This window comes from Prionailurus bengalensis, chromosome F2 (genome assembly GCF_016509475.1).
Source record: "Prionailurus bengalensis isolate Pbe53 chromosome F2, Fcat_Pben_1.1_paternal_pri, whole genome shotgun sequence".
In the NCBI taxonomy this organism is placed as follows: domain Eukaryota; kingdom Metazoa; phylum Chordata; class Mammalia; order Carnivora; family Felidae; genus Prionailurus; species Prionailurus bengalensis.
In genome coordinates this window covers 1147419-1164443 of record NC_057353.1, presented here as the reverse complement: position 1 = coordinate 1164443, position 17025 = coordinate 1147419, and the positions used below count along the sequence as shown (strand labels likewise).

At 37.0% G+C, this 17025-nt stretch overlaps 1 protein-coding gene across 1 annotated transcript in view; it reads right to left on the bottom strand.

The window, feature by feature from the left end:
• Positions 1-1117: 1117 nt before the first annotated feature.
• UBE2V2 (ubiquitin conjugating enzyme E2 V2) overlaps positions 1118-17025 on the bottom strand; it is a 60271-nt gene continuing 44363 nt past the window's right edge. Inside the window, exon 4 of the mRNA XM_043601037.1 lies at positions 1118-3506. Within this exon, the coding sequence (XP_043456972.1) occupies positions 3360-3506 (147 nt within the window). The 3' untranslated portion in view covers positions 1118-3359. The remainder of the gene's footprint in view (positions 3507-17025) is intronic.

Below are 17025 nucleotides of genomic sequence, written 5' to 3'. Positions count from 1 at the left end.
CTCCCTTATTTCACAAAACGATGGTTCTGACGTCACTTTCTGTATCATCAAATACCTTCAAAATTTTCTCTTCAGAAAATGCTCAGGGTGTATCTTTTATTTGCAATGCTCCACTATAATTTTAAAATAGCATTTTCAGTGTGAACTATGGTAAGATTTCCATCCACTCTTTGTAACTTCTATAAGACATACTGACTTTAGCATAAAAGATACTTTATTTCCATACCTTTCCTGCTTTTTAGTAAACAAGGTACTGGGTGGGAATTAACAGCTAATGCTCTTACCAATTCTGTAATGCACTGCATCCATTCCTTTTTATGTTTCTATTTTATATTCAAAATACATATACTGTCCAGAGTTGTGAAAATTGGAAACTTTTTGTGAAAATAACCAAAAATCAATCAAGTTGGTACTGGAAAATTATATTGATAGTTATCAGAAAAGTAAAATCAGTGCCTTTCAGATCCTCCCCAGCAATAAATGATACTATGATTCTACACGTCTAAAAAATATACTTCTAAAAAGAAATCAGGGGAAAAATAACCTTAAATACCTCCCAAATCCCATTATTCATGACTTTATCATTAATACCTATAGTCTTTAAAATGCACGTAAGAACATAGTCATGTGCTCACTAAAAACGTTAACATCGTTCTGACCAAAGTAATTCCATGATGCACCTACCAGAACCACCCAAAGCCATACACACCAAATCTATTAAGGATAATGTGCTAATAGTTTCCATCTGCCTCCTCGAAATTTTCAATACAATATTAATTTTACATATATTTATCAATAATATTTTTCAGTGGGAAATATTTAAATCAATGAGTTGGCATTAAGTTATCCAGACTAATTAACCATATGTAGTGAAACTAATATACTCTCCAAGCACTCAAACTGAAGTGATAAATTCTTTTAAAAGGATAATCTGAAATTATAAATTTCTTATGTATTACACCCAGAAGACTCAAATACTACTGACTATCCTTACAAATGTTTGTGTCAAAATTCTGAAAACCCCTAATAAATGCCATTACTTTAAAATATTAGTAAAATGTTACAATCAGCAATTCTGAAAACTAGTAATTAAAACCATTAAAGCATAACACTGACCTAACAGGACAAGAATTTTATTTTTGTAATCTTTATTAATATATGATCATCCCCCTAGGGTCACAACTGCTAGCCTTTTAAACAAGTTTCAAAGGCAATTTTACAGTTCATTTAATACCACACATTCCTACAACCTTAGCCACTTTAGAAAACAAAGGAAAAATTGCTTCAAAAATGCAGCCTTAGAAATGTTACTGTAATTAAGAGCAGCTCTACATTAGCTCCTTCCATAATCAACCAGTGTGTCTTAGATTGCCATGTATATCTTGATTGTGACATGCAAAATGGGTTCTGCTTTGGGAACTGGCTAATTGGCATGCAGATTTCTGCAGAGATCCACAGTCCCAAAGACAAAACAGAGGAAATAAACATTCTAGGGCTGACTCACACAACATATACTTGAGAGAAGAAACCCTTCACAATAGTGGATATGGGAAAAGGGAAAAGGACAAGTGACCAAGTACTCAGACTCTCAGCCCACCACTATATAAATTTAACAGCATTCAAATGGTTATTAGCCCCCATGTGTGACAAGACACATTCTCAAAGTGGAAAAGGAGTTACACTGATTCAGACCATTGGCAATGGTCTTGCATATGATGCCATTGTAATTCAAGTTCATCTTCAGCCATTTAAAATTTTTAAGAATGTATTCCAAGGTAAGAATTCATTTCAAACCTACTTTAATAAATTACACATGCACTAATTTGTGTGTATATATTTTCTATCTGTCATTTGAAAGCATTTTAAACCTCTTTTGATAATGGAAAAGAATAGCCATGTTGAAATTAGTAACTTTAGACAAACTGTCACTGACTTTTATGTATTATTGATCAAGAAAAAGTAGCCCAGATCTTTAACTTTGAATGAACTGATAAAAACATGTCAGAACACCTTTGAGAAATTTGTCCTTGCTACCTGACCACCTTTCTATTTTCTGCAGTGAATTCATAAGAAGGGAGTATTTTTAACAAAGTAGTATACCCAGTGCTTTGAAATGAAAAAGTGACCTAAAGCCTGTTTCGGTAAAGGCAGAACACAAATGAACTTTCAGGTCAAAATTAGCATCTGCCAAAGTGGAGATTAAGTGAAACTGGATACAATTAATCCCAATTAGTAAGTATTAAAAGCACTAGGGGAAGACATGTCACAGAAAACTAAAGAATTAAAAATGGAATGTGTGCTTGGATCATCTGTAGTCTATAATTCTATAAGAATTGCTAGAATTCAAACATTTTTAAATAATATTTCTGGCAAACTCAAATTCAAAATATAATTAATACCCAGGATTCCTCCTTCTCCAAAGAAGAAATTAAACTAATTCGGTAATTTGTTCTCTGAGATACTCTGCAAATTCCAATTCACAAGAAGTATACAAAATAGAGTAATAATAAAAGGTGTTTATAGATGAATAGCTACAATAATTCCAATTTTTGCTACCTCAGCAAGGTACTGTACATATACCACATCAATATAATAGAAATGGCACGGTTTCTGAGGACACGTTCCACATTTTATTTACATTTTAAGACTAACTTTAATCTCAAAATCACATATCCATACACCTATTTCCTTTTTTTGTTGATTTCACTTAAATGCATGGTGTGTCAAACAAAGACTGTAAACAAATATTTACCATGTCTGTTACATGTAACACACAGGAACGGCTTTTAACAGATACTCATCGGCCTCCCCCACAACATTTTTTTATCATAAATACAGGTATCAAAACAATCCTGAACATATTTTTGATACTACTAGTAGTCAGCACCCACACCGCTTCAAAAATTAACACAATCTGTGACAAGATTCATTGTACCTGCTACTTTAGACAATTTCAACTCGAAGCTCTTTCGCTAAGCAAGATGGATAAAGCATGCCATTTCGGTTTTTCCTTCTTGAGATTTTTTTACTTTTCAGAAACACACATGCTTCCACAGCATCTGACTCTTCTCTCCATGCTTTCATCTTGTAAACCTGAATTCTACTTTGAGTACTCCAGGTTTATGCTTAAATGACAGTGCCTTAACAAGAGAAAAAAAATGGTGCTGCATTTTTCCTCCTGTAAGCTGAAAACATAATGGTGTACATATATTAAATATATTCTTACAAATGTCCAGGTCATGTTTACCAGCTGGAATTCTTTTACTTAATGTGTGGGTATTTTGCATTGTGATATTTAATCAAGACATTAACATGAGTAGAAGGCTGTTGATTTAAGACAAGTTTGAGATCCACTAAAATTAATTGTTGTATGTTTGTCCTTCTGGTGGCTGTGGAAGCTTCATATTTTCTTTGGACATCATTAGACGTCTTAGCTCTTGAAGTACAACTTTAATGCTATATGAGTTTTGCCATTTTGCTAACACTGGTATGCTCCGTGCATCCACCTGAAATGGGGGGAAAAGAGCAAAATTAACTACAAAATTTAAAGTACTATGGCACCGACTTACTATACATACTTCAATAAGAAGTGCTTTTAAAATTCATAGCCTGGCTCTACTTTCACAAAAGAAACACTATGACGCTACAAGTTCATAATACAGGAAAAATAATCCTTTTGTAACAGGTATTTCCTAAAAATTTGTCTTTTTTGTGTGTATGCTTTTTTATATCTTAACACTAAATATGTAGTGAACTTTGGACAACAGACATAAACAAATGTTACATTAAATAACTACACTGTAAACATAGTTGCCAAATCCTTCTTGATGAGACAACGTCTGGAGGTTCCTCTCCATTTCCAATGCCACTACCCAGAATCTGGGTAATTATCTCCACTGGAATTTAGAAAAGAGCTGTTAAACTGATCTCTGCTTTTGGATTTTTCTTATCAATGTCTTCTCTGCACTATACTAAATTAACCTTCCACTGTAGAAGACTGACAGAATGGGGCTGGAGCAACTTCAAAGCCTAATTCCCAGGTAACTGACATCACATGACCTGGCTGGCCATTCCCCGGAAAACCCCACTCACAGGCATGTTTGTTTGTTTTTTTTTAAGTTTATTTATGTATTTTGAGAGAAACAGAGACAGCATGAGTGGGAGAGGGGCAGAGAGACAGAGGGGGTGGGGGGGAATATGAATCCCAAATGGGCTCCATGCTGTCAGCACAGAGCCCGACATGGGGCTTGAACTCAGGAGACCATGAGATCACGACCTGAGCTGAAACCAAGAGTCGGATGCTTAACTGACTGAGCCGCCCAGGGGCCCCTCAGGGTTTTTTCTTTATCTGACCTCAAAAGTCACCCACTGAGTACTGCATATTCCTCCTCCCACCCACATCCACACCTACCCATGCATTTTTCAAAAATAATCAGTGTCAATTGTTTTAACATCTCTGCTGCCTGGGGAGACAATAACAGGTCAAACAGGAAGGTGTTCAAAACATTTCAGAGGAATAATTGGGAAATGAGATGCCCACAGGGGCTTTGAAAAGTTCCAACATATGCCTGTGAATCTAGAAGACCACACATGTACAGAATTGTACAAAGGCTCAACAGAAGAATTGATATGCTCTCACCTGTGGCTGACCTTGAGCAACACATAATAAAGATTACAAAGTAGGATTTATCCCAGAACTGTAAGTTGGCTCAGGATTTTAAAAAGCCAGGCAACATAATACACGATATTAACAGAATAGAGAACAAAAATCATAATTATTTCAATAAGCATAAGAAAGCATCTGATAAAAATCCAACAACTTTTCTGATAAAAAACACTCAACAAACCAGGAACAGAAGGGAACTTCCTCAACTTCATAAAGGGCATCTCTAAAAACCTCTAGTTAACATATTTAATCATCACCACTACTCAAGATTGTACTGGAGGTTTCAGCCAGGCAATCAAGCAAGAAAATGAAATGAGACATCAGATTGAAAAGAATGACTAAATCAATCTCCATTTGCAGATGACATGATCTTGTATACAGAAAATCCTAAGGTATCCATTAAAGAAACTAGTAGAGCTAATAAACAAATACAGCAAAGCTACAGGATACATGATCAATTTATAAAACCATGTTTGTAGGGGCACCTGGGTGACTCAATCGGTTGAGTGTCCGACTCTTGATTTAGGCTCAGATCATGATCTCAGGGTCAAGGGATCAAGCCCACACCAGCTCCATGCTGAGTCTGGAACCTGCTTGAGATTCTCCCTCGGCCCCTCTCCCCCAGTCTCTCTTTTTAAAATAAAAAATAAATCAATTAATTTTAAAAAACCCATGTATGTATACTTGCAATAAACAATCTGGAAATAAAATTAAGACAATGATGCCATTTATAATTGGGTAAGAATAAAATACATAGGTATAAATTTAACAAAAGAAGTGTAAGACTCATATAACGAAAACTATAAATTACTGTTAAAAAAAAATCAAAGACCTAAATAAATGGAAAGACATCCCCCATACATGGATCAGAAGACCTAATATTGCTAAGATGACAATACTCTTTAATGTAGTCTACAGATTTAATAAAGGCCCTATCAAAATTTCAACTACATGAGGTTTTTTTTGTTTGTTTTGTGTTTTTGTAGAAATGAACAAGATTATTCTAAAATTCATGTGGAAATGTAAGGAACACAGAATAGCTAAAACAAAAAAAAAATAACAAAGTTTTTCCAATGTTAAAACTTACTATCAAGGCAGTTATCAAAAAGGGTGGTGCTTACTTACATAATGATGAACATCACATCAATGGAATACAATGGAGAGCAGAAAAGTCAAGTAATCTTTTGACAAGAGTGCCAGGAATACATATACAATGGGAAAAGGATAGCCTCCTCAATAAATGGTGTTGGGACAAATAGATATCGACAAGCAAATGAATGAAGTTGAGCCCTTAACTCACATCACACACAAAAATGAACTCATACACATAAATTAAGAGCTAAACCTATTTAAAAAAAAAAAAAAAAACACCTCTTAGAAGAAAACAGGAGTAAATCTTCATTACATTGGATTTGGTAATGGTTTCTTTAATATCTACTGCCATAAACACATTCAACAAAAAGATAAATTGGCTACATCAAAACTTAAAATTCTGAATTGCAAAACATAACCATCAAGAAAGCATAGACAATCCACAGAATGAGAGAAAATACTTGCAAATCATATATTTCATAAGGGGCTCTCATTCTATATATAAAGAACTCATACAACTCAGTAATAAAACGCCAAATATCTCTCAATTAAAATGTGAACAAAGCATATTTGTGGCAGACAGCTGTTACAAACTGTGTTCTCCCCAAATCCATACGTTGAAACTCTAAGACCATAGGGATGATATTAGGAGCTGAGATCTTTGGGAAGTAATTAGGTTTAGATGACATCATAAGGGTAGAGCTCCATGATGGGATTAGTGTCCTTTTTAAGAAGAGAAAAACTAGAGCTTGCTCTCTCCTTCAAGAAAGGGACAGTAAGATGTTAGTCATCTACAATTCAGCATGAAGGTCCTCACCAGAACCCAACCTTGCTGACATACTGATCTCAGGTTTCTCGGCCTCCAGAACTGTAAGAAATAAATTTCTGTTATTGAAACCACCCAGTCTATGGTATTTTTGTTATGTCAACCCAAACTGCCAAAAATCTTCCAATTCCCAATATTCATGTCCTATATAATCCTTTCCTTTGAGTATGGTGGACCAGACTTTATGACTTGCTTTATGAAGAGAATGTTGGGATGTTTATTTCCGATATAAAAGTTACAAAAATACAGTGATTTCACCTTGCTCTTTCTTGCTTTCACTCACTTGCTTCACAGACAGAAGTCAGCTGCCATGTTCCAAACTGCTCTGTTCCACCCTGGCAAGGAACTGAGGGTGGTGTCTGGGAAACAGTATGCAAGAAACTGAGGCCCTCAGTACAAAAACCCAAAAAGAAATGAATCCTGCCAACAACCACATAAGTGAGGTAAGACTGGATGCTTCCTTAGTTGATCTTCACATGAGACCATGGCACAGGCTGACATCTTGATTGCAACCCTGAGAGAGTCCCTGAGCCATAGGACCCAGCAAAGCTGTACCTACATTCTTAGCCCACAGAAACTATGAGATAATTAATCTTTGTTGTTTTAAACCACTTTAATTAAAAAAAAAAAAAAAAAGGCCCTGAATAGACATTTCTCCAAAGAAGATAGGCAAATTACCAATAAATATGTGAAAAGATGCTCAACATCATTAGCTTAATCCAGGAATTGCAAATCAAAACCACAATGAAATACCACTCCACGCCCACTTTGGATGGCTATAATCAAAAAGACACAGTAACAGGTGTTGACAAGGATGTGGAAAAGTTGAAACCCACACACACTGTTGGAAAGAATGCAAAATGTTATGTCCATTTTGAAAACCAGTCTGGGAGAAGGGCCAACATGGCGGAACAGGAACAGCATGGAAGGTTTTTTTAAATCTCCAGTCCTGAAATCCAGGCAGATCAACACTAAACACCTAGAAAACTGATTTGAGGATTAACACAACAATCTGCACAACCTGAATGACAGAACTCGGCAGAAACATGGCACAGAGAGGTGAACTGGGAGAGAGAGAAGCCGTGGAGGGCAGAGAGCTGTTTTTGCTTGCAGAGAGAGGAAGGAGACAGGGGAGAGAGTACAGGAAAAGCACTCCTCCCCTGGCAAAGCAGCTGGAGAGAAAAAGGAAGAGTGGAAACAGCCACAGGGACTGAACAAAAAAGGAAGAAAGGAGAAAGAAGAGTTTAAATTCCATTAAGACACTATAAACAGGGGGGGGGGGGGGTGTAGAGTCTGAAATTCCACAGATTGATACCTGGCAGTGCTCTGGTGGGAAAGGCAAATCCCTGGGAGCAGAGAGCAAGGTCCTCGGGGTCTTCAGGCCACATGGAGGGAGACATTTCCCCTGCTGGGAGGGCATTTGGTGGAGGCAGTGTGCCCCCCACCTCCAACCCGCCACAGGCAAAGGTCCCAGCAGACCCTGAAGAACAGCCACATTCACTGGTGTTGGAACGAGGATGTTAAGGGTGAAGCCTGGCACCAGATGTCTGTTGTGATTTGCCATAATCCCTGAAATGCTGCTGCTACACAATCACACTACTTCTGGGGTGGACTGGCGTGCCGCCACAGTCTCTGGGCATCGGCAGCAACACAGTCTTGCGAACATTCCTGGGGGCGGGCTGGCACCCAGCCACATCTCCATGACACCCTCCCCTAGAGAGTCAGAACAGGTAAAAGCTACGGTCTCTCAGAAGTGAAGGGTTGGGAAACAAAGACGCACCTGAGATACAACTCAGGAGGAAGGTGCCACCTGGCAGCCTGAAAGCTTGGTCACAGACAGTGTAAAAGCAAAGAGTGGATGGAAGCAAGAAACAAAGGAGGGGTGCTTGATTGCCAGTCAGGGAGACCACAGAGCTCTGATACTAGAGCATGGATAGCTAGGTGACACCATTTTTGTCCGTCCCATGCAGGCACATACATGCCTATACATGCCACAAAAATCAATGCAGTAAGCTAAGCAGTGCCACGTAGTGGAAAATGGAGCTGTTACACTAAGCCCCACCCAAATGGGACAACCTCGCTCTTGAGGACCACAAGTCCCTCCATCTGCTTGGCTTACACACTATAAAGTGCTTCACAGTTTGACTTCTAGGGGAAACTAGATGTAATTTCAATCATATTTGATTCTGTTCACTGGGCCATCATTCAATTTTTTTTTTTCCTTTTCTTATTCTTGGGCATAGAGAGAGAAAAAATTTACTTGTATTTTCCATTTTTATTAAAAGATTTTTCTTTAATTTTTATCCACTGTATTTTTTACTGTCCTGTAAAATCTTTAAAATCTATTTCCTTCCATCATTTCATTTTATTCTATTTTATTGTATTCATTTTTTCAAATTTTCAAACGTTTTCCTTTTTTCTTTTCCCTTTTCTTATCCTTCCCTTTTTCCTCTAATCTATCAAATTTCTTTCAACAACCAGAACAAAACACGTCTAGGATCTAGCATCCTTTATTTGATTTTTTTGTGTTGTTTTAATTTTTTTTTTTTTTTACTTTATTCCTTTTCTTTCTTCAAAAGGACAAAATGAAGGAATTCACCCCAAAAGAAAGAACAGGAAAATGATCGCCAGGGATGTAATCAACACAGATACAAGCAAGACGTCTGAATCAGAATTTAGAATCATGATAATAAGAATACTACCTGGGGTTGAAAACAGATTAGAATCCGTTTCTGTGGAGATAAAAGAAATAAAAGCTAGTCAGGGTGAAATAAAAAATGTTGCAACTGAGCTGCAATCTTGAATGGATACCACGGCAGCAAGGATGGATGAGGCAGAGCAGCGAATAAGCGATAAAGGACAAACTTAGAATAGTGAAGCAGAAAAAAAGAGGGAGACGAAGGCAAAAGAGCATGATATAAGAATTAAGAGAACTCACTCATTACAAAGGACTAACATCAGTATCATAGGGACCCCAGAAGATGAAGAGAGAGAGAAAAGGGTAGACGGGTTTTGTAACCAAATCATAGCAGAAAACTTTCCTAACCCGGGGAAAGATACAGACATGATAATGCAGGAAGCACAGAGAACTCCCATTAGATCCAATAAAAACGGACCATCAACAATCATAGTCAAATTCACAAAATAGGCAAGGAAAGAATCATGAAAACAGCAAGGGAAAAAGAGTTCATAACCTACAAGGGAAGACAGATCAGGTTTGCAGCAGACCTATCCACAGAAACATGGCAGGGCAGAAAGGAGTGGCAGGATATATTCAATGTGCTGAATCGGAAAAAAATGCAGCCAAGAATTCTTTATACAGGAAGACTGTCATTCAAAATAGAAGCAGAGATTAAAAGTTTCCCAAACAAAAATTAAAGGAGTTCATGACAACTAAACCAGCCCTGCGAGAAATTTTAAGGAGGACTCTCTGAGGGGAGAAAAGATGAAAAAGAGAAAAAGAAAAAGAAAAAAAACCAAAAGACCAAAAGCAACAAAGACTAGAAAGGACCAGAACACACCACCAGAAATTACAATTCTACAGGCAACATAATGGCAGTAAATTCATATCTTTCAGTACTCACTCTAAACGCCAATTGACTAAACACTCCAATCAAAACACATAGGGTAACAGAATGGATAAAAAAATAAGATCCATCTATATGTGGTTTACAAGAGACCCATTTTATTCATTTTTTAATTTATTTATTATTTATTATTTATTATTGAGAGAGAGAGACAAGTGACGCATTTTAGACCTATGACACCTTTAGATTGAAAATAAGGGGATGGAGAAGCATCTATCATGCTAATGATCGCCAGAAGAAAATCAGAGTCTCTATACTTATTTCAGACAATCTAGATTTTAAAATAAAGACTGTAACAAGGGATGAAGAGCATTATATGATAATTAAGGCGTCTATCCACCAAGAAGATCTAACAATTATAAACATTTATGCTCCAAACATGGAGGCACTCAAATATGTAAATTAATTAGTCACAAACATAAACTCATTGATAATAATACCATAATAGTAGGAGACATCAACACCCCACATACAGCAATGGGCAGATCATCTAAACAGAAAATCAACATTGAAACAATGGCTTTGAATGACACACTGGACCAGATGGACTTAACAGATTTATACAGAACATTTCATCCTAAAGCAGCAGAAAATACATTCTTCTCCATTGCACATGGAACATTCTACAAAACAGATCATACTGGGACATAAATCGGCCTTCAACAATTACAAAAAGATCAAGATCATACTGTGCGTATTTTCAGACCACAACACTATGAAACTTGGTATCAACCACAAAAAAAAATTTGGAAAGATAACAAATACTTGAAGACTAAAGACCATCCTACTAAAGAATGAAGTTAACCAAAAAGTTAAAGAGGAAATTAAAAAGCACATGGAAGCCAATGAAAATGATAACAACACAGCCCAAAACCTCTGGGACACAGCAAAGGCGGTCATAAGAGATAAGTATATAGCAATCCAGGCTTTCCTAAAGAAGGAACAAAGGTCTCAGATATACAACCTAACCCTATACCGTAAAGAGCTGGAAAAAGAACAGCAAATAAAACCCAAAACCAGCAGAAGACAGGAAATAATAAAGATTAAAGAAAGCAATGCTATTGACACAAAAAAACAGTATAACAGATCAATGAAACCAGAAGCTGGTTCTTTGAAAGAATTAACAAAATTGATAAACCCCAGGTGAGTCTGATCAAAAAGAAAAAGGAAAGGACCCAAATAAATAAAAACAAGATTGAAGGAGGAGAGATCACAACGAACATGGCAGAAACACAAACAATAAGAGATTATGAGCAATTATATGCAAATAAATAGGCAATCAGGAAGAAATAGACAAATTCATAAAAACATATAAACTACCAAAACTAAAACAGGAAGAAATAGAAAATCTGAACAGACCCATAACCAGTAAAGAAACGGAATTAGTAATCAAAAATCTCCCCGAAAAGCAAGATTCAGGGGCGACTGGCTACCAGGGGAATTCTATCAAACATTTAAAGAAGAGTTAACACCTATTCATTCAAAGCTGTTCCAGAAAAAAGAAAGGAGGGGCGCCTGGGTGGCGCAGTCGGTTAAGCGTCCGACTTCAGCCAGGTCACGATCTCGCGGTCCGTGAGTTCGAGCCCCGCGTCGGGCTCTGGGCTGATGGGTCAGAGCCTGGAGCCTGTTTCCGATTCTGTGTGTCCCTCTCTCTCTGCCCCTCCCCCGTTCATGCTCTGTCTCTCTCTGTCCCAAAAATAAAAATAAATGTTGAAAAAAAATAATAATAATAATAAAAAAAAGAAAGGAAAACTTCCAAACTCATTCTATGAAGCCAGCATTACCTTGATTCCAAAACCGAAGACCTCAACAAGATATTAGCCAACGGTATCCACCAATACATTAAAAAAAATTTATTCACCACGACCAAGTGGGATTTATACCTGGGATTCAGAGCTGGCTCAGTATCTGCAAATCAATCAATGTGATACATCACATCAATAAAAGAAAGGACAAGAACACATAAACCTCTCAATAAACGCAGAGAAAGCATTTGACAAAATACAGCATCCTTTCTTGATAAAAACCCTTAAGAAAGTACGGAGAGAAGGTTCATACCTCGAGATCATAAAAGCCATATATGAAAGACCCAGTGCTAATATCATCCTCACTGGGGAAAAACTGAAAGCTTTCCCCCTAAGGTCAGGAACAAAACAGGGATGTCCACTCTCACCAATGTTATTCAACATAGTATCCAAAGTCTTAGCCTCAGCAATCAGACAACACAAAGGAATAAAAGACATCCAAATCAGCCAGGAGGAGGTCAAACTTCCACTCTTCACAGATGACATAATACTCTATATGGAAAACCCAAAAGATTCCACCAAAAAACTGCTACAACTGATCCATGAATTCAGCAACATCACAGGATACAAAATCAATGCACAGAAATCGATGGCATTCCTATACATCAAAAATGAAGCAACAGAAAGGGAAATCAAGGATTCGATCCCATTTACAATTGCACCAAAACCATAAAATACATAGGAATAAATCTAACCAAAGAGGTGAAAACTCTATACACTGAAAATTATAGAAAGCTTATGAAACAAACTGAAGAAGACACGAAAAAAGGAAAAATATTCCACACTCCTGGATTGGAAGAACAAATATATGTAAAATGTTAATACTACCCAAAGCAATCTACATATTCAATGCAATCCCTATCATATAATACCAGCATTCTTCACAGAGCTAGAACAAACAATCCTAAAACTTGTATGGAACCAGAAAAAAAACCCAAATAGCCAAAGCAATCTTGAAAAAGAAAACCGAAGCTGGAGGCATCACAATCCTGGGCTTCACAATGTATTACAAAGCTGTAATCATCAAGACAGTATGGTTCTGGCACAAAAACAGATACTCATATCAATGGAACATAAGAGAAAACTCAGAAATGGGCCAACAAACGTATGGCCAACTAATCTCTGACAAAGCAGGAACAAATATCCAATGGAATAAAGTCTCTTCAGCAAATGGTACTTAGAAAACTGGCCAGCAACATGAAGAAAAATGAACCTGGACCACTTTCTTACACCATACACAAAAAGTCAAAATGGATGAAGGACCTAAACATAAGACAGGAAGCCATCAAAATCCTCAAGGAGAAAGCAGGCAAAAACCTCTCTGACCTTGGCCACAGCAACTTCTTACTCAACATAGTTCCAGAGGCAACACGTCTAAAAGGCATCCAATGGAATGGGAGAAGATATTTGCAAATGACATATCAGATAAAAGGTTAGTATCCAAAATCTGTAAAGAACTTTATCAAACTCAATACCCAGAAAACAACCCAGTGAAGAAATGGGCAAAAGACACGAATAGGCATTCTCCAAAGATATCCAGATGGCCAACCAACACATGAAAAAATGTTCAACATCACTCATCATCAGGGAAATACAAATCAAAACCATAATGAGATATCACCTCACACCAATCAGAATGGCTAACATTAACACATCAGGCAACAACAGATGCTGGCGAGGATGGAGAAAGAGGATCTCTTTTGCACTGCTGGTAGCAATGCAAACTGGTGCAGCCACTCTGGAAAACAGTATGGAGGTTCTTCCAAAAATTAAAAATAGAACTACCCATGGGGCGCTTGGGTGGCGCAGTCGGTTAAGCGTCCGACTTCAGCCAGGTCACGATCTCGCGGCCCGTGAGTTCGAGCCCCGCGTCAGGCTCTGGGCTGATGGCTCAGAGCCTGGAGCCTGTTTCCGATTCTGTGTGTCCCTCTCTCTCTGCCCCTCCCCCGTTCATGCTCTGTCTCTCTCTGTCCCAAAAATAAATAAATGTTGAAAAAAAAAATTTTTAATAAAAAAAAAAAATAGAACTACCCTACAACCCAGCAATTGCAGAACTAGTTATTTATCCAAGGGTTACAGGTATACTGTTTCAAAGGGGCACATGCACCCAAATGTATACATAGCACTATCAACAATACCCAAAGTATGGAAAGAGCCCAAATGTCCATCAACAGATGAATGGATAAAGAAGATGTGGTGTGTGTGTGTGTGTGTGTGTGTGTGTGTGTGTGTGTGTATACACATACCTATATATGTATGTGTGTGTGTGCGTGTATATATATATATATATATATATATATATATATATAGGTACGTATACATACACACATACATACAATGGAGTATTATTCAGCAATCAAAAAGAATGAAATCTTGCTATCTGCAACTACATGGATGGAACTAGAGGGTATTATGCTAAGCGTAATTAGTCAGAGAAAGACAAGTAGCATATGACTTCACTCATATGAAGAAATTTAAGATAGAAAACAGATGAACATAAGGGAAGGGAAGCAAAAATATAAGAACAGGGAGGGGGATAAAACATAGGAGACTCTTAAACATAGAAAACAAACACAGGGTTGCTGGAGGGGTTGTGGGAAGGGGATGGGCTACATGCATAAGGGGCATTAAGGAATCTACTCCGTGAAATCATTGTTGCACTATATGCTAATTTGGATGTAAATTTAAAAATTAATTAATTAACTTTTAAAAAAAGAAAGAAAGAAACACAGTCTGGCCATACCTCAAAAAGTTAAACATAGAGCCACCATATGACCCAGCAATTACAATCCTAGGTATACATCCAATAGAAATGGAAGTTTTAACCATACAACCTTGTACACAAATTTTTGCTGCAGCATTATTCATGACAGCAAAAAATAGAAAAACCCAAATGTCTATCAGGCGATGAATGGATTAACAAAATGTATACAGATTTATATAATGGAATTATTATTCAGCAATAAAATATTATAAAAGTTATAAAAAGTTATAAAGTACTGATACATGCTATAATATGGATGAACCTTGAAAACATGTTAAGTGAAAGAAGCTAGTTGCCAAAAAACATATATTATGATTTCATTTATATGAAAAGTCCAGAATAGGCAAATCTATAAAGACAGAAAGATTAATGGTTGTTTAGGGTATGGGACGGTGGAATAGGAAGTGACAACCAATGGGTAGGGGGTTTCCTTTGAGAGGGACAAAAATATTCTAAAACTCGACTGTGGTAATGGGTCCACAACCCAATGAAAACTAAAACACCACTTAATTATATACACTTTGAATGAACTGTATGGTATGCAAATTATATCACAATAAACTGCTTAAAATAGAAGAGGAAAATAATTTTCAAATAATTCTCTTACAAGTAACTGAAGCAATAAGAAGAATGTTATAACGTTAAGATGTACTTAAAGGGCTTCCTCTAATGATTTAACTTCAGCAGTAGCAAGCCCCTTAGCCTGTTTTAAATAGACTCCACTAGCAAATAAGAGTTTTCAAGTGGAGAGAATACCAAGCTTTTTCCAAAGCAGAAACAAACACTTCTAGCTGTAAAGTTACATGATAGTTAAATAAACATAAGCGATTGCAACTCCTGTGAAATACCAACAGGGTACGTACGTACACACACACACACACACACACACACACACAATGGGGAAAAGAAGATGAAGAAGAGAGAGGAGGAAGAAAAGAACATGGGAAAATAAATATCATGTCAGAACAAATCTGCATCTTATCATTCTATAATATACAATAACTTCCAAAACTTGAGACTTCACAGCATAAAGCACTACAACTTGTGCTTTCCTGTGCTAACCACCTGTAAGGAATAATTTTGCCTTGTTGTATTACATAAATATAAACCAAAATTACTAAAGCAACACTCAAAATTCATCAGGTACTTAACCTCAAAATGATATAAAATTATTCTGGCACATGACCAATGGTCAGTGTAAGGTTCTGGGCATCTATTTACTAGTTATGAATGTAGTATTTTAAATTCTTAAATATCCATCAAGAGAAAAACTGATGTCCAGTGTACTCACCCTATTTCTAACCTTCTATACACAACCTATGCTCTAATAATTAAAATCATTATTTCTTTTTCTTTTCAAATCCCCATCCCAGGTTGGCCATATGAGCATTGGTGAGAACGTACGATCACAGGATACTGTTACACACAGCTAGCAGGACAGATGCAGATACAACCCTGTGGAGAGTAGCTGGCAATTTTCAATCAAGTTGAAGGCAAGCCCTACACTTCAGCACACATTCCACTTCTAGGTGGATGTCCTGGAGCAGTGCTATGTTCCATGGAACAGAGTACGTTCCATGGAATGACGCCATGCCTTGAGCTAATTTTTTACTGGTCCACCACAAGACAGACATAGAAATGTGTTTCAAGATTTCTGTGGTAATTTGACAGAGAAATTCTTGTTTAAAAAACCTGAGCTTATACAGTAAAACCTTGGCTTTTGAGCCTAAATCGTTCCAGAAACATGCTTGTAATCCAAAGCAATTGTATATCAAAGCAAAGTTCCCATAAGAAATAATGGAAACTCAGATGATTCATTCCACAATCTAAAAATATTCACATAAAAATGATTCCAACAATATAATATGAAATAATAAAGAAAATACAAAACACAAATGAAAATAAACAAATTAACCTGCACTTACCTTTGAAAACCTTCGTGGCTGATGTGAGGGAGACAAGAGAGGAGGGTTACTGTGTAGGACAACTTTCACTATCACTAACTGATGTTGACTATAGTACAGTATTAATGAACTCTTATCATTTACTGTATTTCATGTAACTGGCAAAAAGGCAGCAGAGGAAAGGGTCTGTACCTGCAGGCAGCCTGACCTAGAATGAAGCAACGCATTCCTAAGTTTACTCTTGTCTGGAAAAGCGAAGGACTGTCCACAGGTGCTAAAGTGACAAAAAGACACTAGTGCCAATTGTGGGCACCTTCCAACATTCTGAAAAATCACTGATTTCTGCCAAACACCGCGGCCTGAGACCAAGCATCTGAGCAT